General features: G+C 33.3%; 3 protein-coding genes across 3 annotated transcripts in view; 1 reads left to right on the top strand and 2 right to left on the bottom strand.

The window, feature by feature from the left end:
• disp (dispatched) overlaps window positions 1–23,133 on the top strand; it is a 344,626-nt gene that overhangs the window by 63,520 nt on the left and 257,973 nt on the right. The window lies entirely within an intron of this gene.
• LOC135833330 (uncharacterized) lies at window positions 7,353–13,251 on the bottom strand. Its single transcript, XM_065347076.1, has 10 exons — window positions 13,026–13,251; window positions 12,247–12,726; window positions 11,422–11,889; window positions 10,669–11,136; window positions 9,827–9,951; window positions 8,752–8,790; window positions 8,560–8,666; window positions 8,288–8,483; window positions 8,081–8,198; window positions 7,353–7,981 (listed from the first exon to the last, which is right to left on the bottom strand). Exons 1-7 carry the CDS (start codon window positions 13,105–13,107, stop codon window positions 8,661–8,663), a joined length of 1,668 nt encoding a protein of 555 aa, XP_065203148.1. The 5' UTR covers window positions 13,108–13,251; the 3' UTR covers window positions 7,353–7,981; window positions 8,081–8,198; window positions 8,288–8,483; window positions 8,560–8,660.
• On the bottom strand, window positions 18,225–22,198 carry LOC135833329 (uncharacterized). Its single transcript, XM_065347075.1, has 8 exons — window positions 22,041–22,198; window positions 21,122–21,604; window positions 20,428–20,546; window positions 20,239–20,277; window positions 20,019–20,125; window positions 19,675–19,876; window positions 19,416–19,557; window positions 18,225–18,489 (listed from the first exon to the last, which is right to left on the bottom strand). Exons 1-7 carry the CDS (start codon window positions 22,111–22,113, stop codon window positions 19,417–19,419), a joined length of 1,164 nt encoding a protein of 387 aa, XP_065203147.1. The 5' UTR covers window positions 22,114–22,198; the 3' UTR covers window positions 18,225–18,489; window position 19,416.

The raw sequence follows: 23,133 nt of genomic DNA, 5'->3' as shown, positions 1-23,133 counted from the left end.
TAGGAGTAGAAAATGATAGGGAGCATTCCATGACAAATCAAACAATCATTGCAGGAGGATAAATGATAGATTCTTTTTTAAGAATACAACAAAACTTTAAGACCAACGAGCAAATGAGAAATTTTAAGATTTACAATTTTCAGTTTCTTTCCATGAATTTTTTGTAGAATTCTTAATTTTTTCACAATTTTGAGTGGTTAATTAGTTGACATCGTGAAGATGGAATCAAATAATTGAGTTAAAAATCAAGATAAACATTACCAAAAACGATTTGTACTTGTTACCTTCTTTTATGCATTTAACAAATGGATTTCCTGTGAATCCAGGCTTACAACTGCATATAGGCTCGTGATCAATCATTTGACACTGTGCATTATTACCACACTTTCCTACACAAACATCCTGACATTTTAACTCTCGGCAGGCTTTGTTCTGCGGGCACTCAGAGTCTGAATCGCATTCAGGTCTGCACATCGTCGTTGGAGGTGAACCAAGGTAGTTGTTCAGGCATGAGCATACTGTGCGATCATCTTCTGATACACGACATTCGGTATTTGGCCCGCATGGCGAAGGAATACATGGATTTTTTTCTGAAATAGGAATAGAAAATGATGAAAATGAGTAACGTAAGCAAAATACGCTCAAATATGCGCCAACAAATGAAGAGCTCTATTCCAAAGTGGGTTAAGTCATTTCAAAAAAAGGCACGTTTTACAGAGATTTTTACGTCAAAAGTGCGTTAAGTGATCGATTTTTCAAAGTAAATTTTTCTACAAGTAATTGTTCTATGTCCAAAGAAAGTAAAGGTGCACCAACCTTTGGAAACAGAACAAATTTCAGCATCAAAAACTTTAAACGCATTTTTTGGAGAAAAAAATGACTTGACCCACTTTGGAATAGAGCTCTTCAAATGTAAATATGTAAAAATATCCGATAACATACGAGTACATACTTATGGGGGCTCATTTTACTCAGAATTTTATGAAACGTAAAGAAAATATCGATATGCGCAGTAACACTGCACGTAGAAAGATGTGTTTTTGGTTCATTGAATATTGAATAATTATTTATCTCACCTTGGGTCATTTTCATATTCAACCCGGCTCACTTCAAAATGTCATTATTTTCAAGATCCGAAGGGAATTTCAACTTCCTGTCCCAATTCGACAGATTTTTGTAGTTCAGAATTAATGCTGAATATTGAGTTTGGAAATTCACGTTGCTTGAATCGAAAAATTATTTCTACATAAATAATAAATGGTCTTTTCATCATAATTTTTCTTTCGAGCATTATATGTGAAAATTGAATTGATTCATAAAATCAACGTTAGGGGGTTCTCTGAACAGAAAGAGTGGTTCTTAGATTTTATTCTAAGACTTCTACGTCCATTTTTTTCTTTTTAAGGCTTATTCATTTTTTTTTTTACATTTTTATATATAGAGCGTGTATAATTGCTAGGATTTTAATAATTCCAATTAAGCTTGGTATAAAAATAGCATCTTACGGGAGGAATAAAAATGTTTTCAAGAACTGGCGATTTATTCAACAGCGGAAAAAAACTTGTAGGTAAAAGAACTAAAGCTCTTTCACATTTTTAAAGTGTACCAACCTCTGTTTGAAGTGCTACGGCCCAGTTTGTTGTAGACCAAATCTGCGGCAAGCTTAAATTTATTTTGATTCTGATGCTGAAGTTCAACATACTGGTAGTCAAATTTCGATGCGCTTTTGATTTGGAATGTAGAATTCATATGCTGGAAGTTCAATACATACTTAATGTAGGTACTTATTACACTTAGGTACATTAAGTAAGCAGCAGTTGAAACCATCAATTGAAATTATCGCTCCGTGAATTTTTGCGGTTTTTACTTTACTTACGTTTGAAAACTTGAAGTTTATATTTGAAATGCTTGATGTCAATTCGATCGAGCAATACAGTCGTGGTTTGTGCGGATTTTTTCCTATAGGTAGACACGGTGTTTTTAATTTGAATTGAGTGGTCCATGTTACGTTACCATCATAAGATAAGGATATAATCAAATTATTGGCATAATTCAGTGTTCCGTTGACAAATTCACCGCTTTAAATTCAAACAATGTTTGCATTATTTCTAAGGATTGTACGTACTTATTACGTAGCAAAACGTAGTCGATACGTAACATATTATTGTTTGCTACTCGTATAATTAGGTACAGGTGAATCGATATAGTTAAGTACTTTGTGAGGGTAATGTTAGGTTTCCATACTGGTCTGTATTTCACATCTACAGATCGGTAATTATTATAAGATTGTGGTTTCCAGACCAATCGTTCGTCTTTCCACGTCTGCAATCATAAAGTTAAGATGATAATTTATTTTATATGATGAATTAGTCACCTTGCAATGCCTATTATCTCTGATGAGAATAATTACGAGGAAAATGAAATATGACGAGAGCTTACTACATTTGCAGTTCCATTTATCTTGACGGTTTCCGAATCCTGGGAACAAAAAATTTCACTGGTAGTACAATATTAATTTTTTAGTTGAAAAAACATTCACGTTGGTTTACTTTGCTCAAAAAATTTTCAGTTCGTGAAAAATTTAAAAGTCGTCGAGATTGATCTGAAGTTATTACTACATGAACTTACCGGAAAATACGTATTTTTGCTTACGAACGTGATATCTGCTTGAGTAATTTTATTTTTTGGTGGGGACGTGTGTGAATAAGTGGTGAATACGGTATCGATAATACGATTTTTGTTCTTGTCTGTGGAATCACAATTAGATTATTTCAATCGATTGGTATTCTTACGCTCTGCATACATAAAGAAATTACATTTCTTGACCAGATTGGTGGTACATAATTCTCCATTTGTGAGATAATTGAACCAAGGTATATATAAATTCTGTTCCTATTTGTCCAATTCACTAGCAAGAATGACAGAAGCACGAAATTTGGTATAATGATCGAGGGGAGATCCCAAAAGGAATTTTTCAGCTCGGAACCATCTGTCAAATTCCATAATAGGAAGAGCTCAGAAAGTTCAAGGGAAGTTCGGCTACCCATTTTTTTTAAATTTGGTCATCTGACCTTTCTTGGAGTTATTTTTATATTCAACCCGGCTGAGATCAAAATGTCACTCATTACTTTCAAGATTTCAAAGAAATTTCAACTTGGTGTCTCAGTTCGGCCGATTTCCAATTTTCTCATGGGAATTACTGCTAAATTGAGTTCAGAATTGAATCGAAAAATTATTTTTAAATTTGGTCTTTTCATCATAATGTTTCTTTCAGATGTATAACTTAAAAGACAGTTTGTTGGGCGAAAATATGAATTCACTGTTTGAAAATTGTGATGGTTCATTGAACACTGAATAGTTTTATTAAAATTTACGTACCATATTTACCGTCATCGGAACATGGAAAATACCAAGACGCGTCACGAGCATCTTCTTTCCAAATAGCAAATCCGTAATGGGTAATGTTCCTAGACTTCCTGTTGAGCAATTGCATGAACAGAGGGTCCCCTTTCTTCCCCACTTGAATCGATGATCCTTTTATAGAAATTCGAATCCAGAATTGACGATATTCTTTAGACGATACTATGTCGTTCTCGAGATGCTCAGCCAGTTCGTCTCCTGATCCTGGAGTTTCTCGGATTGTTGATTTCTTATTACTATAACCGCCTATCAGTACTTCATAGATATCTTGACCGCTTTTCATTGGATTGTTTGTTGGGGAAAAAATAATTAGAGCATCTTTTTCAGCTTTAACGTAGAACTCCAAATAAATGTCGTTGTCATTTTTTATTTCTCCTATTGGGTAAAGTTTGTAATTGTAATCTTGAGATTTCAAATCTTGTCTGCATTTTGAAAAATCTACAAATAGTGAAAATAATGTGTGGTTAGCAAATGTGATGTGTTATGATTGAAAAAAACTGTAATTGGATGAATTTTTGTGTATTGTGATGAATTTCTGAGTAGTTCGGTGCACTCAGTGGGTATAAAACACTACTTTAATCTCTTTAAATTAATCTTTCAAGACCAAAAAATTCAATGACAATTCTTTGTAAAATACACTTACGTTTTCAAATTCCATACCAGATTTAAACTTTTGTGAAACAGTTCGTTCAATTTAAAAAATTTTGCATTTTTTTCTCCGGGTAGGTATAAAGCAGTAAGTAGGTAAGTAAGTATGTACTATGTACTATGTGTGGGAAGAATAACTCATCTCCAGTTCTCTGGTTCATCAATTATAAAACTCTCTTCATCCCTCTTGGAAAAAAATTGTGGTATTGAACATGAAACACTTGCAGTTTAAATTTGTAATTTCCCAACTTACCGGGTTCCTTTGCAACTCCACATCCGACAAAAATCGTTAAAGTAATAAGAATGATGTAAACTACTGAGAACATTTTGATTAATCATTTACTCCATTTTCACAATATGTAATCACATCAAAAGGTAACTAAATATGGTAAACATTTTCACACCGTTCATGTATCTAGGCCTACCATATCTACGGCATTTCGTAATTTAGTAATATTTTTCGAAGGACATGTTCACTTGGAAACGTGTCACCGATACTGACTGACATCCCCCCCCCCTCCCAATGACTAACCGTTTAGTGTATTGTGAGATCCAACATACTTACATGTACTCGTATATGTACATCTACATAGGCTTGCTACAGCTTATACAGGCCCGTTTATGGAAGTGACATCGACTATCCGAGACCCTACGCGACGTTCCGAGGCCCGTTAGCTGGTCTCGGAACGTTTTCCTATTAAAAACTATATATTTTTCATGATGTACACACTTCAGGGATGCTATAGACAAATTTTTGTCTGGGACTCACAATGTAAGTTAGGTATCATACCTACAGTATATACAGCTTACCTTACTTCACCCCACTCAGAAACTTCATACTCGCGCCATTCCTGTATAAATCATTCCTTGGAGATCGCACCAAAACGGCTCTAGAGTCTAGACCATGCTTGATAGTCGCTAGCAAGGCGCATGCGCGAACGAATTTATTTGACACTTTAAAATTTTTATAAGTGTCAAAGACGCGGGCCTCGGATCGTCAGTACGATGTACTGGGTCTCGGATAGTAAGCAAGTTCTATACACATATGGCATTGCAAAATCCGCTTCAAAAATTTTCTAAAAATGCCAACTCAAATTAATAACCCTATACAACTTTGTTTGAAAGCATGTTGTAGCTTGCTTTATGTACGTATTACGTATGTACATTGCCGCCAACAATTTCGCGATCCGTTTAAACGTAGATTCGCCAACGCCCCAAACCTGATTTAGAGGTGCATCTCGCAACCGGCTGCGTCGTTTATCTAGGAAACTTCATGAAGTGTCCCCCAAGGGATTTGGATGGAAAGTGGTCTCAATGGTAGCCTATGGCCCAAGTACCACACCATTAAAATTTTAGCTGCAAGTTTCAAATTTAGCTCCCACAGTGAAATTTTGAATTTTTTAAAATTGCTCCCCGACGCTTAGGTTTTTTCCACGGTATTGCCGTGGGATAATTCTGACCCACGCGCTTGCATAAGGGACTTCATTAATTTTCTCATTTAACTAAATTTTTCATATTACATCTTTAAAGGATTATTCAAATTTTCTTCGAAAATAAAGAATTGGAATAATATTTGAAAAATATGTGAAAAATTTATTTGAAAGAATGGGAAAATGAAAGAAGTCCCTTGCGCAAGCACGTGCGGGTCAGCATTTTCACACGATAACGCTGTGGGAAATACCTGAGCGTTGGGGAGCAATTTTTGACAATTTAAAAATTCAAAATAAAAAGGTTACGAGTCTGCTAAAACGTTATGAGTTTTCTTGTATACTAATTTAGAAAAAGGTTACCTTACGAGATTGTTGCCTAGAATATTTTTTATGAATAGGCTATTATGTATTAAAAACTGGCGAAACAGTTCTGCTTTCTGCTGAACTGCAATTCCACTTAAGGTTTGTGTTAGTTATACTTGCAATCATTGTTCTTGGATGATGCTTCGCGACGTTTTGTCTGCAAAAAAGTTTTCTCGTCGGAGTTTAAAAATTTCATATGTTACTGATTTTTTTCAGGTTTGGTTTTGAACCCGTCTTATGAGCATCTTACCATTTTTATTTAAAATTGACAAAATTTCTAATTACACGTGCTAGACGCGCTCTATTCTTTCCAACAATTGCGAATTATTACCCAATGAAGCTGGTTCTTTCCGTGTACCTCATTATTCGCGTTTCATTTTGCAGTAAGTAGGTAGGTACCTAATTAATGTTGATTATATATATGTACATACGTCACGTATGTTATCATTTTGACTGTCGGAAATGATCGAAAATGATTCAGGCTATAAAAGTTTCCGTGATAAGTAAAATTAATTTTTTAAACTTGATATCTAACTATTTTTAAATCAACTTCCGTCATTGGCACTGATAAGTAAATGATAATTGATTATTCACTCTTTTGTGTTCACGTAGAAATTGATGGAATTCAATGATGATTAATTTTAATGATACATCACGAATTCGCGGAGTATTTTTTTCAAATTTCCAATACCCCACCAGGGATTTGATGTATCGCGTTTTAGAAAAATTCTTCGTTGAAAAAACTTTATCATGATTCGCCATTCTTTTTTGAAGTTGTGGGTTTTTGACGCTTCTAATGAAAAAAACAACTACTTATTTGATTTTCTGTTTTTGAAGGCATTTCTTCTAAATTGTTCGTAATAATGCTGCGATTTTCATGAAATATCAAAATAATTATAGTTTTACCACTCAAAACCCCGGAGACGTTGAAAGAGGAGGAGAGCAAAGGGTATGGTTTGCCCCGGGCCCGCATTTTCTGGAGGACCCATCTAAAGAAGAGCCTGTGATGAAAGAAAAACATCGTTTTTTTACTTCTCGAAACGCAAATTTTCAATGTCTTTTGCTTTCCCTTCACTGGCTTCGCTTGGTCGTGTTTTATTTTCTTTTTAAAAATTGAAATTTCTAAAGAAGAATACCCTATCATTCAACTTCTTGAAGTTTTAGAACCGAAACATAAGCTCCTCCCTGAAAACATCTACGTATTTTGTTTATATTGAAAAAAGATTCCAATTTGAGTAGGTTTTTAAACGAGAAAAGATTCGTTTTGGTTTTTCGCAATTCGAAAGAAAAACAGAAGTTTGAATGAACGATGCGAATAAAAAAAATGAATGATTTAAAAAAATTTTTAGACGGGAAAAAAGGATAATACCGAGGAGTGTGAAACTCATAATGAAATTACCTAGGTTTAATGAGTGGTTTAAATTTTTATACTGTTACTCCTTACTAATTTTCATTAAAACATGAAAATATTGAAACGAAGTCCGAACAAAATAGTGTTATAAATTCTTTTTATTTTCACTTAGGATCAAAATATCACAGAAAGAGTTAACAATATGTCTTATTTTAAAAAAAATTAAATTAATGCAAATACTTGAAATTTGTTCGTAATCCATGACGATATTTCTCGTCTCGAATCATCCCAGTGAAATTTATATACTGGCGTCGTTATTCGGGACACTGGAAAACCCAATTCACAATGTTACCATTTTTCCAACTAGCAAATCCGAAGTACTCAATTGGTATCAAATCTGTTTCCAAACGCATGAATTCGGAACCTCCATTTTCTCCAACTTCGATTAACCCATTTGACCTGATTCGAATCCAGAATTGACGCCATTCATCGGGTGATATGATATTGCTCACTTCATGTTTGTAAAGATTGTCTCCCGTTGGAGATAACCGGATTACCGAACGTGTATTTTCATAAGCTCCCAAAACTATTTCGTAGACTTTTTCACCCGTTCTAACCGATTTATTGTTGGAAGAGAAGATGATGTGAGCATTATTTTCTCCTTTTACGAAAAAATTCAAGTAAACTCCGCTTGCATTTTTCAGACCGTTGATTGGATAAAATTTATAATCGTAGCTATTGGTCGTTATTTGTTTACACGCAGAGAGATCTGTAAATAAATTGACGAAATGTAGAGTTAATGGACATGATAGGTACAATAATCTAAAAAATTGAACTATTGTCACCAATTTATTAAAAATACACCTACTTTTGGTAATCTGGTTTTCATAGATTAGGTCTACGGTGAAATCAGGTTCTCTATTCTGCAAATTCTGACTTTTATTGAAGAAAAATGGAGCTGTTTCGTTGTTTGTTGAAGTATAATGCTGGAAATTCAATTACATAGGACAGAAGTTAGCTGTGTTATTGAATGAAAATATCGAAGGACGAATGCCACCATGTGGATACTACTCACTTGTGAAATTTTCAAGTCGACATGAGATGCAATATACGTAGAATTAATCTTGCATGTTAATTGTGATTTTTTCCAATTTTTTCCCTTCGGAAGGCATGATATTTTTATATGCAAAGGAGTAGTCCATGATACGCGTCCGTTATATGAAATCGTTACATTGCCAGATGCCAATGAAATATTGTTGGCTAATTGGTTGCTGTAATTTCGAGAAATGAATGTGCATAAAAAATACATTCTGATAAAAATCAATGTTAATATATTCTAATATTTACTTTTTAATGGTTATATCAGGTGTCCATACTAATCCATAATCCATGTTCCAAGTCGAGAGATTGTTGTATAATTTTGGTACCCATGCCAAGCGATTGTCTTTTCACGTCTAATTAATAAAAATGCATAATTTTCGAGATTATTACGTACTCAAATGTGGCATTTCTAAAACAGCGAAATGAGAAGGAACTTACTATTTTTGCTAATCCGTTTATCTCGACAGATTCAGGGTCCTAGAAAAAAATTGCAAAATCAACATACATTAGTTTTAAATTATAGGTACCGACTGTATTTTGAGAAAAATTCTTTGCCAACTGCTCAAGGAAATATCTTCATTTTATGATGGAGTTGTGTTGAACTAATGTTGGAGAGTGAATTTTGGCTTTCCGACTTCATTTGGTAAAATTTTATGGAAATGTCGAAATTCAAAAATTTACTGGAGACTCCAGGAATTTCCCAAAAAGTTCCTGGAGGCTCCAAAAAGACTGAACTCACTTATAAGCGACTTCAGAGCGTGTCGAAATTAGAGGGCAGTGTGGATTTTGGCTATTAAACTTCATTTGGTAACATTTTGTGGAAATTTAAAGTTTCAAAAATCCGCTGGAGACTCTAGGAATTTTCCAAAAAGTCCCTGGAGGCTTCAAAACGACTTGAAACCACCTAGAGTCGGTTTTCATAACGCGTTGAAATTAGAGGGCAGATTAAATTTCGGTTTTCCAACATTCATTTGTTATAATTTTGTGGAAATTTCAAGTTTCAAACATCTGCTGGAGCCTCCAGAACTGATCGAAACGGTTCAAAACTGTTTCTTTCTATTTGGCAAGTCAAATATAGAGTGTTTCCCACATTTCAGCTTTCTCAGTCAATTTGATAAAATTTTGATTTTTTCCCTCATTTTTGCCCCAAATTTGATTTTCAAAAATTCACCAAAAATCGAAAAATGCCCTTCAGCCCTTGAAATTTTGGCTGGTTATGTATTTTTGAAAGCTCTTTCTATCTAGCTTTGTTCGATTCAAACATTTTTGTGTGAGTCAGTCTGACCTGTCAATCAAAATGGCACGTCTAAGGATCTGAGGACCTGAAGCCCCAAACCTGTAGAACCCAGTGAAAAATCCTAGTCTCATTCGCTCTTGTTATGTTGAATTTTCTGCAGCATTTTAGATCAGGAGAACGCATATTTAATGGCCTTTTATTTAGATTCTTCGGTTATGAAATTCCTTGCTTTATCTAATAATAACATCACTATTACTATTAAGTACGAGTACTTACCGAGAAAGTGGAATTTTGGATTACGATTGTAATATTTGCTTGATCCAGAAATGTTCCATTACCATTTGGAGGCGTAGATCGAGAATAGTTCGTCAACAAATCTTTTGCGAGGATCTTGTCATTTTCTGTTGGATTTAGATTAAACTCATTTTTTAATCAATTGGTATTTGTACAGTATTAAAATGTACCTAAGTTTGTAGGTAACATTAAGGATGAACTAATGGCCTATTTTTTTTTTTATGTAGTTACAAAAATATACTGCATTTAGGTCGCTTTGGTCCTCGCTCTCTTACCTCCATTTTCCTCATAATTTATTTCCTCAAAAGTGGACCTTGGAAATCATTTTGAAATTGGATAAATTTTCAAAAAAAAAAAAATAGCCACCGTTTACAAGAGTCGGTCATTTTTTTGCGCTTTCGATGGAATTTTGATAAATCGGAGGTCTTGATGGTGGCCAAATGGAATCAAACCAACTTGTCGAAAATTTTCAACATTCATAGTACATAATTTGGACTTTGATCAGTGGTTTCAAACTCTCCAAAACTGGGTCATTTTTTATACTTTGTCATTTTTTCATCTAACTTTTTAAAGCACATTTGACTAAAAATGAAGAAAAACAACTCTCTAGACCTTGAAAAAGTAAACAAAGCTGAAAAATTCAAAAAACTGCATCCATTGCTGAATTTGAGTGAATCATTCGGATATTTTTGGAATCACTGAATGCTGTTTTTTTGGCCTATTTACTCAATTGAAATCTGCACTTTGTATCAAAGCTGTTGAATTTATGTTTTTACGAACGACCAAGTACCTAATTGCTTGAAATTAAATCAAAATTAACTTACTGGTTTTATTTTTATCATCCCGAATCTGACTACAATGGATCATCCAGTTCACAGTATTGCCATTCCAACTAGCGAATCCAAAATGGGTAAAATTCGTGCCACCGGTAGCGTTCCACGACATGAATGAAGATTTATTTCCATTCTTTCCTACTTCGATTAATCCATCGGACGAAACTCGAATCCAGAATGTACGCCATTCTTTCAAAGTTACGATATCTTTTTCGTTACTTTCATTCGTCGATGGTCGAATTTCCGATTTCGTATTTCTATGTGATCCCAAAACTATTTCATAATCATTCTGACCTCTCGAGACTGTTTGATTTGTTGAAGATAAAAGAATATGAGCGTCTCGTTCAGCTTTTACGCTGAAATTTAGTAGTATTCCATGTTCATTTTTTACGAGGTAGTCGATTGGGAACAATTGGTAGTCGTATTTCGTCGTTGTTAAACTCGTTGGGTGGCATTGATCTGTAAAAAAAGGTAGTGATTAGTTTTTCAAATTTTCGTATTGTTTCAAAGTGGGGTTCATTTTGAAAAATTTCATTGGCGAATATTTTTTTTTTCAAAATATCGAAATGGAAAAAAACATTTGTGATAAAAAAAAGGTGTCCAAATGATCAGTTCAGATGTGTGAAAATATTTACATAAAGTGATCGAAAATTGCCCCTAGAAAATTTCTTTAAAATTTGAAAGTAAACCAGAAATTTCAAAGCTTCTATAATTCGTATGGTTTATTGAAGTTTGCATACATACCTGTTTTGTTGTTCTGGATACACGAAAAAGTCCAGTTAACAGGATTCTTATCTATCCAACTAGCGAATCCGTAGTACTTAATTGGCCTAGACTGATTTTTAACAGACATGAAAGCAGGCCTTCCGTGTTTTCCCACCTCAATTAATGATCCATTCGAGTTAATTCGAATCCAGAATTTACGCCATTTTTCCGGAGATAATATATCGGTCTCATTGCGTGTAGTCACTTCACCTCCCGTTGGAGTTATCCGAATCATTGAACGAGTATTCCTATAACCACCTAAGACTACTTCAAAAACTTTCTCAGTCTTGTTTGGCTGGTTTGTTGGAGAAAAAATTATTAAAGCGTCTCGTCCAGCTTTTACATTGAATGTCAAAAAGATCCCTGTGGCAGTCTTTATGTCGTCGATTGGATAATACGTGTATACGTATTCGTCAGTGTTTACAGCTCGACATTTGGAAACATCTTCTGCAAAAATTCAAAATAAAAGATGGTGAGCTGTTGTGGTGAAAAATGATTGGATCTAGAGTATTGAGGAGGTGATAAATTAATTCTCATCAATAATTATTTACTTTGTTTAAAAATATTATACTTATATTATATTATTATTTTTTTTGCATAAAATTAAAAAATTTGTTTTACATATTTTTTAATTTTTAGAATTTTCAAAAATTCATTAAAAATACTGAAAACGAATTTTATCTCCCAAAATTTTGGCTACAGGGGTTCCAAGACTTGTTTTTTCAATCTAGCTTGGTTTCGTTCAAATCAAAGTTTTTCGTAATATATTTGTTCAGGATTAGTAACCTTGATGCTTTTACTTACCTACTGAATTATCGTTCTTGCTGCACTGAAAAGCCCACTCGACTTCGTTTTCATAGTTCCAGCTAGAAAATCCATAATACTTGATTGTCCTGGGCTTGGTTTTAAAAGTCATGATTGCGGAGCTACCGTCGCTGTTGTTCTTTCCGACTTCAATCAATGATCCGTTTGAGTTGATTCGAATCCAGAAATGATTCCATTTTTCAGACGATACTATATTTGTCTCATTGTAGCTGATCTCTTCGCCTCCCTTTGGAGTTGTTCGTATTGTCGAACGTGTATTCCCATAACCTCCTAAAACCACTTCGAAAACTTGTTGACCATTTTTCGCTGGCTCATTTGTCGGAGAGAAGATGATTAGAGCGTCTCGTTTAGCTTTCACTTTAAACGTCAGAAAAATTCCACTGCCATTTTTTACTTCTTGGATCGGATAAAATGAATATGCGTAATCGTTGGTTTTTAAGTAACTACATTTCGAAAGATCTGCAAACATAGAATATAAAATGATGTGAGTAATTATTGTGCTAAAACTCGGCAAAAAAATATGAAAATTTAACGCTGATTTTGTGTCCTGATTTTTGAGGAATGATTTATTGATTTTGCCTCATTTTATGAATTTTTTTTTATACACCCCTCTTGAAAAGTTGAAACCAAAATTCTCCCTCATAGCTATGTAAATTGTTACTAATGTACATATATCGACTTTGGCTTATATTTCTCCCTTCTATAGTGAACCGCATCAATACATTTCTTGCTATAAATTTCAATAATTATCTACTCACCTATTCCATTCGAATCGCCGAGTCCATTCGCCACATTGATAAAAATCAAAATGAAAACAACACGAGAAATCTGCGAGAACATACCGAACAATTATTCTCACAATTATGGGTAAATAGTAACTCACTTCAGTCACGTTAAAAATAAAATGAACGTCTAGAACATTTTCAATCTGTTAATATACCCAAATTTTGATATAGTAGGTTTAAGTACCCAGAGGCGATTGAATAAAATTCTTCGAATACTTTAGGAAATTATTTATTTTTACGCTTTTGACGTGATTCGATTTCATTTTCAAAAGAAAATCGTATATTGGGAATTTATTCAATACAGAGAATTATCGAGACGCTTGATAAAGTTAACGAATTCGAAATTTTTGTGATTCATACGCGTAATTAGATACGGGTGATTAATAAGATAGTGATACAATTTATTAGGTACCTATAATTATAATATGTTCTTGGTGTATGATTTTATTTCAAATTGTTCCTCGCTTTCGTTTTACTAAACCAGTATAAAAGTCGTAAAAATTCACTTTTTGTAGCTGCAAAGGGGTACGAAAGGATTGGAAATTTGAAACCCTCATGAAGCGTATTTATTTGGGGAGAACTCTGCGAATGTGCATGTCAATTTTCAGCTTTCTCTCGCTTGATTTGGAGAAGTGGTGTATGCCACCGTGGGAGGGGGGGTTCAAGGTCAAAAAATCAGGAAACCCCATGTTTTCTCATCCTCAAAAATTTCTAGGAGGTTGAGCTTTAGATACGAGTATAGTTGCACAATTTTTGATTTCCTTTCGATTGATTTCTCTTTTGACTTTTTTTTACCACCTTCCACCCTCTTCTAAATATTTTGACACTCCTGAATTTAAATTCAGCGATGTGAAAATAGTATGTTTCCTTGTTAGCCGGAGATGATACTGACTTGAAGGGAATCTTTACAACCAGTCAATTCCGATCGAGCTGAAATTTGACTCACCTTTGAGAACCATGCCTCAAGACCCTAGAACCAAATTTTCAGCTGCCTAAGTTGATTTTTTGATTTTTGACGCATTTTTGAAATTGACAAAAATAGCCTAATGGTGTATAAATTTTCTATTAAAAAAAAAAAGAATACATGAGATAAGAATCTGAAACTCGGTCTATGCAGTCATGTCGAACCCCCCTCCCGAATCAATTGCCACGATTTTCCAATCGATCTGGAGCCTTCAGTAAAAGTTAGTTTTTCTCTAGCAATTTTAAATCGCTTCAGAAGACATTTCAATCTACTTCAGCAGGTGGAAATTTAATCCTGTCATAAGTTTGACACTTGTATAAAAAAAATACTAATCTTAGACACACTTTCCTACTCGTCGCCTCAGATTTATGTCGAACTAATGATAGAATTAAATTTTCAGCTGCCAAATATTAGGTTGAAGAGTATCTAACAGATAGTGAAAGTAGTAAAAGTACCTAGTGAAAAAGTAGTGAATATAGTCAAAATCAAAAAGGTAAGTAAAAAAATGAAAAAATTCATTAATGCGCTCATTTGTATTATTCTTTTAAAATATAATTTTGAATGAAATTGAAAAATACTTCATAATTATTCAAATTTTCTTCCAATTTCAATTTCACTTTGTTAATTTTTTGTGTGGGTGGAGAGGGGGGTCGAGAGGAGAGCTTTCTGAAAATTTGTTTGAAAAAAGGTACCTAGTGAAAAAGTATAGTGATTTTTTCAACAAAAAAATTCCGTTGAATACCATGTAGGTTATTGCTGTGGGGGTGGGGGGTCAATTTGTCAAATTTTATGACATTTTATAGAGTTCTGACAAATCATCATTCGACTTTAAGAATTTCCGATTAATTCTTGGTATTTCTCAATAATCTAAGCAGTCAGTGCAAACTTTAACCCAAATGAGACATTTTCTCAAGTTTTGGTCGTTTTCTGATGGACCAACAATTTTTGATATTTTTGAGTGATTTTCACAATCAATTTTACAATTTTTATGATAGGAACTTTATTTGTGGATATTTATTTCTGGCTCTTTATTAAACGTCGAGATCGCCAGAATTTTTACTTGGGCCTTCGGCCAATATTATTTTATGTACATAATATTATATCTGTTGATTGGTCAATAATTTTATAAATAACTAATCCACCTTAATTTTTCTTTGTTTCAGGTGAGTACAAATTTCCTTCCAAAAATGATGAAATATGAACTCGCGTGTGAGAATAAGTAAGTAATTTTATAACCCTTATGAGAAAAGTTACGTAAGTCACATCTACACCTGTGACCTTTTATTTTCGATGGCAAATCAAAAAAAAAAAATCCAATTTCACGGAATTTGAAAGTCATCTGAAATAATTGTCCACCCGGTTTGAATTGAGGTGATCTGATTTTCTGAGTACGAATTTCGTAACAGTCGATCGATCGAATTTTTGAGTTCACGAACGCAGGGCCTATTCTAAGGAAAATTTGGAGCTGCGCAAACATAGCTCACGATGCGACCGATCAAAAATAATAATGAAGGCCCGAGCTAAGCGAGGGTAAAAGCTTTTGAAAATTAATGATTATTCAGAAGTAAAACAACATTAAGTAGGGGTAACGGCCCAGTTTTTTTTACCCTCTCTAGTTTTTTTTACCCCCCAAGAATTTTCTGAAAAATAAGCCACCAAAGTCATGAATCGAATTGAAAACCATATCAACATGTTTTGTGGTTCTTTTGGAACACAATGCCCTCGAAAAACTGCATTTTCCATTTAATCTTCATGGTTCAGGGGACTTTGAAAAATGTAATGTGAATTTTAGTCGATTTTCTTGACAAAATTTTAAAAAAGTGTGTTTTGATTTTAAGGATTGGACGCACTAATTTCCATCAAAATGAGTTCATGAGTACATCGCTGAATTCTACACGCTCTGGTCTATTAGATGAGCTGGTTAGTTTTCATCAAAATTGTTTTCTAAAAATTTTTAGAGGGGGTAAAAAAATAGGGAACGATTCAAGCCCAGTTTTCTATTTTTTTTACCGGGTAAAAAAATAGAAAATCCATATTAATTTTTGTTCTCTAATTTTTTTACCCCCCCCCCCCACTATTTTCAGAATTTTTGCTCGCTGAAGACCGTTTAAAGGCGTGATATAAATTTTATTCATTTTTGGGGAAGTTTTGAATGTATGGCTCTGAACTTTTGTAAATAATATTGTCTAAAAACACTTTCTACAGTTGATTACATCAATGTAAATAATCAACTAAAAAAATTGAATAAAATATGGTTGATACCCCTCTAATATAGGTTGTCTGTGAAAGCAAAACAAAACAAAAACGGGTACAAAATTGAAGACCTTAAGTATAGCAATAACATGGAAACAGAAAATTGTAGCAGGAACTTTCACCATCAATATCCGCAAAAAATGTCTAAAAAATAGTTTCTTGTGAAAAAATGCGTTCATCTGGTGGTCCAGGAATTTTAGAGTCCAAAAATACGTGTATTAAATTTTTTTGTTGAAAATTTGCACAAATAATCTTTATAAATTCTCAATTTTATTCTTAATTAGGTTTTCAAGCAATGAATACACTAATGATAACGGAAAGGGCACTTTTTGGCATGATTAATTGATAATTTGTCAGGAAACGTTGAATCTATATGGTTACTATTGATAGCGAACGGGGGTAAACGAAATAGCGAATGGGGGTAAAAAAAATTGCGAACTCGTTTTTTTGCAAAAAAAAATTGTTTCTGGCGAACCTAATGAAATTAAACTTTTGGCAAACACTGAATCTTGTCAATGAATGTTTGCTGATTTCAATGCGCTTTTCAGTTTTTCTCTAGCTTCATTAGGTCAGAAGAAATTTCAAGATATGTCCTTAGGGGGGTAAAATAATAGGGCCGTTACCCCTACCTATTTTTAATGCGAGAAGTCAATTTTTCTACTTTTCACCAACATTTGGTCAGAAAAAAGAAAATGAAAGTGATCTAGCCCGAGCGAAGCGAGGGCGAAAGCTGCGAAAAATTGATAATTTGAAGCACAAAAAAACATCAATCTTGATGCAGAAAATTAATTTTCATGGCTTCAAAATTTTTTGTTTTAAGAAAATTAAAACATTTTCAAAAGTAGGAATGCGAGTGCAAAGCTATCAAAAATTCACAAGTCTTCATTTTTTCAGGACAAAATTCAAAATTTTTACGAATTTTTGACGAAAAACAGGACTTTTTTTTGGTATTTTAGCGAAAAATTGGGACTTTCTGGTACATATGTGCTTAGTTATGAGAGGATTGAAGAGACCTTCTTTTGGTAAATTTCAAGTGAAACAGCATTATTTCTAATGTGAAAAGACAATTGTTCTACTCTCCAATTTATACTCAGAGAATGCAAACGGAAGATGATTTGGCCCGAGCGAAGCGAGGGCGAAAACTTTTGAGAATTTTGATTTCAAAGAAGTAAAAATCCATGGTTTTTGGTAACTTTTTGATTTTCCGAATTGTTTGTTCAAAATTGTTTTTTAATTAATAAATGAATAAAACGAAAAATGTACGCAGCTGAATTTTTGGAACTGCGCAAACTAATTCGGAACTACACACATTTTTTTTGGAACTGCGCAAAATGTGCGGAGCTGCGCCTTAGAATAGGCCCTGCACGAACGATTTTGATTTTTAATGAAGTTTTAAAAACATCAAACTTGGGTCAAAAATGGACAAAAACCAAAATTTTACCAAATAGACCAAGAAAGCTGAAATTTGGTGTGTGCCCTGTTTTCAACCCTCCAAATCGATTGGAAACGATTTTGAACCACTTTGAGTGGTAGTTCTGGAGCACCCTAACAGATTTTCGAAAATTACCAAATTGAGTTGTTGAAATGAAATTTACTCAATTCCTAATTTTTAATGTGCTGAGTTGATTGGAAGTGGTTTCGGGTTGCTCTGGAGCTTTCTGGTATATTTTGGAAATTTCAGATTTTCTAAAAAGCGGTCTGAAAACCGTCCAAATTAACTTTAACTTTTCATTTCAAATTAACGACTTTGGATTTTTTCAAGTCCAATGTTTTGTGCAAATTCCGAAAATGGTGCTAAAATTTCGTGAATTATTGCAAAAGTTGCTCCGAAGTTCTACAAAATTATCTTCTATACATATTGAAAATCTGTCGACAACATTTCCTTGCAAGTTTCCTGATAAATCAGAAAATTGAAATAAAAATTTATAACTTTACCTAATGAAAATGAAAATGGAAATAGGTACATCATTTATTCTTTCAGGAAAGTAAAATAATTTTTAAAAAATTACCATGACAGCAAAATAGTGAAAATAATAAACAGTCTAAACTTAATCAAAAATAGAATATTAAAAATAGGTACATTGCATAAGTTTAATTAAAGAAATAGGTAAGGAACATTTTCAATGTGTTGCAGTTGTTTTTTTCCACTCTGATTTGTCGCTAAACATTTCAGTGAATTCATGTTGTTGGGAATGATTTCCTCTCATTTGCTATGATTTTCTGAAAACAATAAACATTAATTTTTCAAATTAGCATTAAATGTAAAAATCAACTCCACTCGTAAAATCAACGTTAGGGGGGTTCTCTAGGCAGAAAAACTGATTCTCAGATTTATTCTAAAATTTCTACGTTCATTTTTTCTTTTTTGTATTTCAATTCCAAAGCTTTGTATAACAGGGTATCTCACAGGTAGTACAAGTAGTGAAAGTAGTGAAAAAGTAGCGATTTTTAAAGTGGGTAGTGAAAGTAGTGAAATAGTAGTGAATTTTGTTGAAAAGGTAGTGAAAAAATGAAAAAATTCAAATTCGTTTCTTTTTCTCGATCTTTATTACGTGGAGAAGAGCTCATTTGTCGACTTTTTTAGAGCTTGAATTACATATTTTTGAGAGCTTTTGCCCTCGCTTCGCTCGGGCTGTTCACTCTTTTTCCCCGTGAAAAACTATTGTTCAAATTCAAGAAATGTTCAAAGTTTGAATCAGAAAAATAAACTCCTCCCTGCATGAAGAAATTTGTTTTACCTCTCGAAACATGAATTTTTGAAAGCTTCTGCCCTCGCTTCGTTCGAGCTCGTTTGCTTTTTTTCAATTTTGAATTTTTCAAAAAAAAAAACATTTGAATTTCAAAATTTTGAAGCAAAGTTTTACTTTGTTAATTTTTTTGTGTGTTTGAGGGAGGGGGTAGTCGAGTGGATAGCATTCTGAAAAATTGGTTGAAAAAAGGTAGTGAAAAAAGTAGTGAAATAGTAGTGATTTTTTTACAAAAAAATCCGTTAGATACCATGTATAAAAATATAATCTACGGGAGGATTAAAAATGTTCGCAAGGACTGACGATTTATTCAACAGTGGAAAAAAACTTGTAGAAGAACTAAAGCTCTTTCACCTTATTACGTATAATGTATTATGTACTAGTATGTAATGTACAAACCTCAGTTTGAAGTGCTACGGCCTAGTTTGTCGTAGACCAAATCTGCGGCAAACTTGAATTTATTTTGATTCTTATCCTGAAGTTCAACATACTTGTAGTCAAATTTCGATGCGCTTTTGATTTGGAGTGTAGAATTGATATGCTGGAAGTTCAATACATAATGTAGGTAGGTACTTATTACACTTATAAGTAAGCAGCAGTTGAAACCATCAATTGAAATTATCGCTCAGTGAATTTCTGCGGTTTTTACTTTACTTACGTTTGAAAAGTTGAAATTTATATTTGAAATGCTTGATGTCAATTCGATCGAGCAGTACAATCGTGGTTTGTGCGCATTTTCCCCCTCAGGTAGACACGGTGTTCTTAATCTGAATTGAGTGGTCCATGTTACGTTCCCATCATAAGATAAGGATATCATCGAATTATTGGCAGAATTCAGTGTTCCGTTGACTAATTCACCGCTGTAAATTCAAACAATTTTTGCATTATTTCTAAGGATTGTAGGTACGTACTTATTACGTAGCAAAACGTAGTCGATACGTAACATACATATTTTTTGCTATAATTAGATACAGGTGAATCGATATAGTTTCGTATACGTACTTTGTGAGGGTAATGTTAGGTTTCCATACGGGTTTGTATTTCACATCTACAGATCGGTAATTATTATAAGATGCTGGTTTCCAGGATAATCGTTCATCTTTCCATGTCTGCAATCATAAAGTTGATAATTTATTTTACAATGAATAATTGGTCATCTTGCAATGCCTATTATCTCTGATGAGAATGATTGAGAGGAAAATGAAATATGCCGAGAGCTTACTATATTTGCAGTTCCGTTTATCTCTGCGTTTTCAGAATCCTGGGGACAAAAAATTACGCAGGTATTACAATATTAATTTTTTAGTTAACAAGCATTCACGTTGGTTTACTTTGCTCGAAAAATTTTAATTTCGTAAAAAATTTAAAAATCGTCGAGATTGATCTGAAGTTTATTACTACATGAACTTACCGGAAAATACGTATTTTGGCTTACGAACGTGATATCTGCTTGAGTAATTTCATTTTTTGGTAGGGACGTGTGTGAATAATTGGCGAATACGGTATCGATAATACGGGTTTTGTTCTTGTCTGTGGAATCACAATTAGATTATTTCAATGGATTGGTATTCTTACGCTCTGCATACATAAGGAAATTACATTTCTATTTTATGTACCAACCAGTTCACTAGCAAAAATGACAGAAGCACGAAATTTGGTATGTATAATGAACGAGGAGGCCCCAAAATGAATTTTATCAGATCGAAACCATCTGTCAAGTCCCATAATAGGAAGAGCAAAGAATGTTTAAGGGGGAGTTCAGCTCCACACTTTTTTTTTAAAGTCGTCTGACCTTTTTTGGGATCATTTTCATATTCAACCCCACTCAGTTCAAAATGTCATTACTCTCAAGATCCGAAGGGAATTTCACCTTCCTGTCCCAATTCCGTAGGTTTTTCATTTTCTCCTGGGAATAAATGCCAACTTGAGTTTGAAAAATTCACCTTGCTTGAATCGAAAAATTATTTTTAAGTGGTCTTTTCATCATAATTTTTCTTTCAGATGTAACTTAAAAAACAGTTTGTTGGGCGAAAATATGAATTCACTGTTTTAAAAATTGGCGATGGTTCATTGAACACTGAATAATTTTATTAAATTTTACGTACCATATTTACCGTCATCGGAACATGGAAAATACCAGTTCACTTCACGAATATCTTCAAACCAAGTAGCTAATCCATAGTAGGCAATGTTCTTAGACTGCCTTTTTGACAATTGCATGAACGGAGCTTTCCCTTTTTTCCCCACTTGAATCGATGATCCGTTTAGAGAAATTCGAATCCAGAATTGACGATAATCTTTAGATGATAATATGTCGTCCTCGTCATGTGTAGCCAGTTCTGTATTTCCTGATCCTGGAGTTTCTCGGATTGTTGATTTCGTATTGGTATAACCGCCTATCAGTATTTCATAGAAATTTGGACCGCTGTTCTTTGTATCGTTTGTTGGAGAAAAAATAATTAGAGCATCTTTTTCAGCTTTTACGGAGAACTCCAAATAAATGTCGTTATCATTTTTTATTTCGTCTATTGGGTAAACTTCGTAATTGTAGTTTCGAGATTTCAAATTTCGTTTGCATTTTGAATGATCTACAAATAGTGAAAATAATGTGTGGTTAGCAAATGTGATGTGTTATTGCTGAAAAAAATTGTAATTGGATGATTTTTTTTGTATTGTGATGAATGGCTGAGTAGTTCGATGCACTCAGTGGTTTAATCTATTTAAATTAATCTGTCAAGACGAAAAGAATGGCAATTCTTTGTAAAATACTTAAGGTTACGTTTTCAAATTCTACCACATTTAAATTTTTGTGAAACAGTTTGTTTACCTAGGTACTTAAAAAAAAATTTGCATTTTTTTCATCGAATAAAGCAATAAGTAGGTACTAGGTATAGGAAGAATAATTCATCTTCAGTTTTCTTGTTCATCAATTATTATAAGACCCTCTTGTTCTCTCTTGGGAAAATAAATTACGGTATTGAACATAACACACATGCAGTTGAAATTAAAAATTTTCCAACTTACCCGGTCCATTTGCAGCTTCACATCCGACAAAAATTGTTAAAGTAATAACAACGATTTGAATCACTGAGAACATTTTGAGTAATTATTTACTCCGTTGTCACATTAATCACATCAAAACGAAACTAAACGTGGTATACATTTTCATGCGTTTATATACTTACCATATTATACAGAATTTTCTATGAAAAATTTAGTTAAATTCTTCGAAGAGCGTGTTCATTCGGAAATGCGTCATTGTTTTACATGAAAAGGAAATGATGCTGTATTATTTATCTACTTTTATTCTCGATCAGGTCAGAATCGAGTATCCAATTAATTGCGGACTCTCTCTAGTTTTTTTTTTCAATTTCATTTTTTTTCGTTGAAAGAGTAAATTGGGGAAATTATGATTAATTTCTTCTATCATTACAAAATGATTAGATAGGTATTCGAAACGTACATATTGAATTACATATCACACTATCACAGATGACTCGCTTCTTTTTCGTAACAACGAAGCAGAAAATGATAAAAAAAAAAGAACGCGAGTTCGCAATTTATCGCTTCGATACGAAGCATTGTACCTAAACCTATGTGCTTAATCGTAATACTAAGAATGTAATTACAATTAGCAAAATGACGGCTGTGCCGGTGAATTTTATTATGTAGGAATATTGGAATTTTCTTCTTAATACGTCAGAATCTTATGAGTAATGTAATCTGCTGAACTACAATTCCAACAGATGTTTGGTATTACCTGCTCGCGTGCAATCATTTCTCTTGAATAATCAATAGTGTACCTACCTAGCGTTTTTACGTCGTGGTTTGAAATTTTCTATGTTTCCTGATTTTTTTCCAGTTTTGAACTCGTCTTATGAGCAATTTTATTTAAAATTCACAAAATTTCTAAATCGCTACACAAAATTCTTTACTAATATTGAAACCAAAATTCTCAATCATCGTAAAACATTTTATTCAAATCACTATGAGAAAAATTAATCCAAAATTAGGTACCACAAAAAATGCATTCAAAGTTACTACAACGAAATTCACCTGAATTTAATCCAAAAGCACTCACTCCCACAAAAAAATTTTTTTGATAGGGAAAAAAATC

This window comes from Planococcus citri, chromosome 1 (assembly GCF_950023065.1).
Source record: "Planococcus citri chromosome 1, ihPlaCitr1.1, whole genome shotgun sequence".
Classification (NCBI taxonomy): Eukaryota; Metazoa; Arthropoda; class Insecta; order Hemiptera; family Pseudococcidae; genus Planococcus; species Planococcus citri.
Note: the sequence above shows the minus strand (reverse complement) of the source record. Positions and strands in the feature narration are given on the sequence as shown.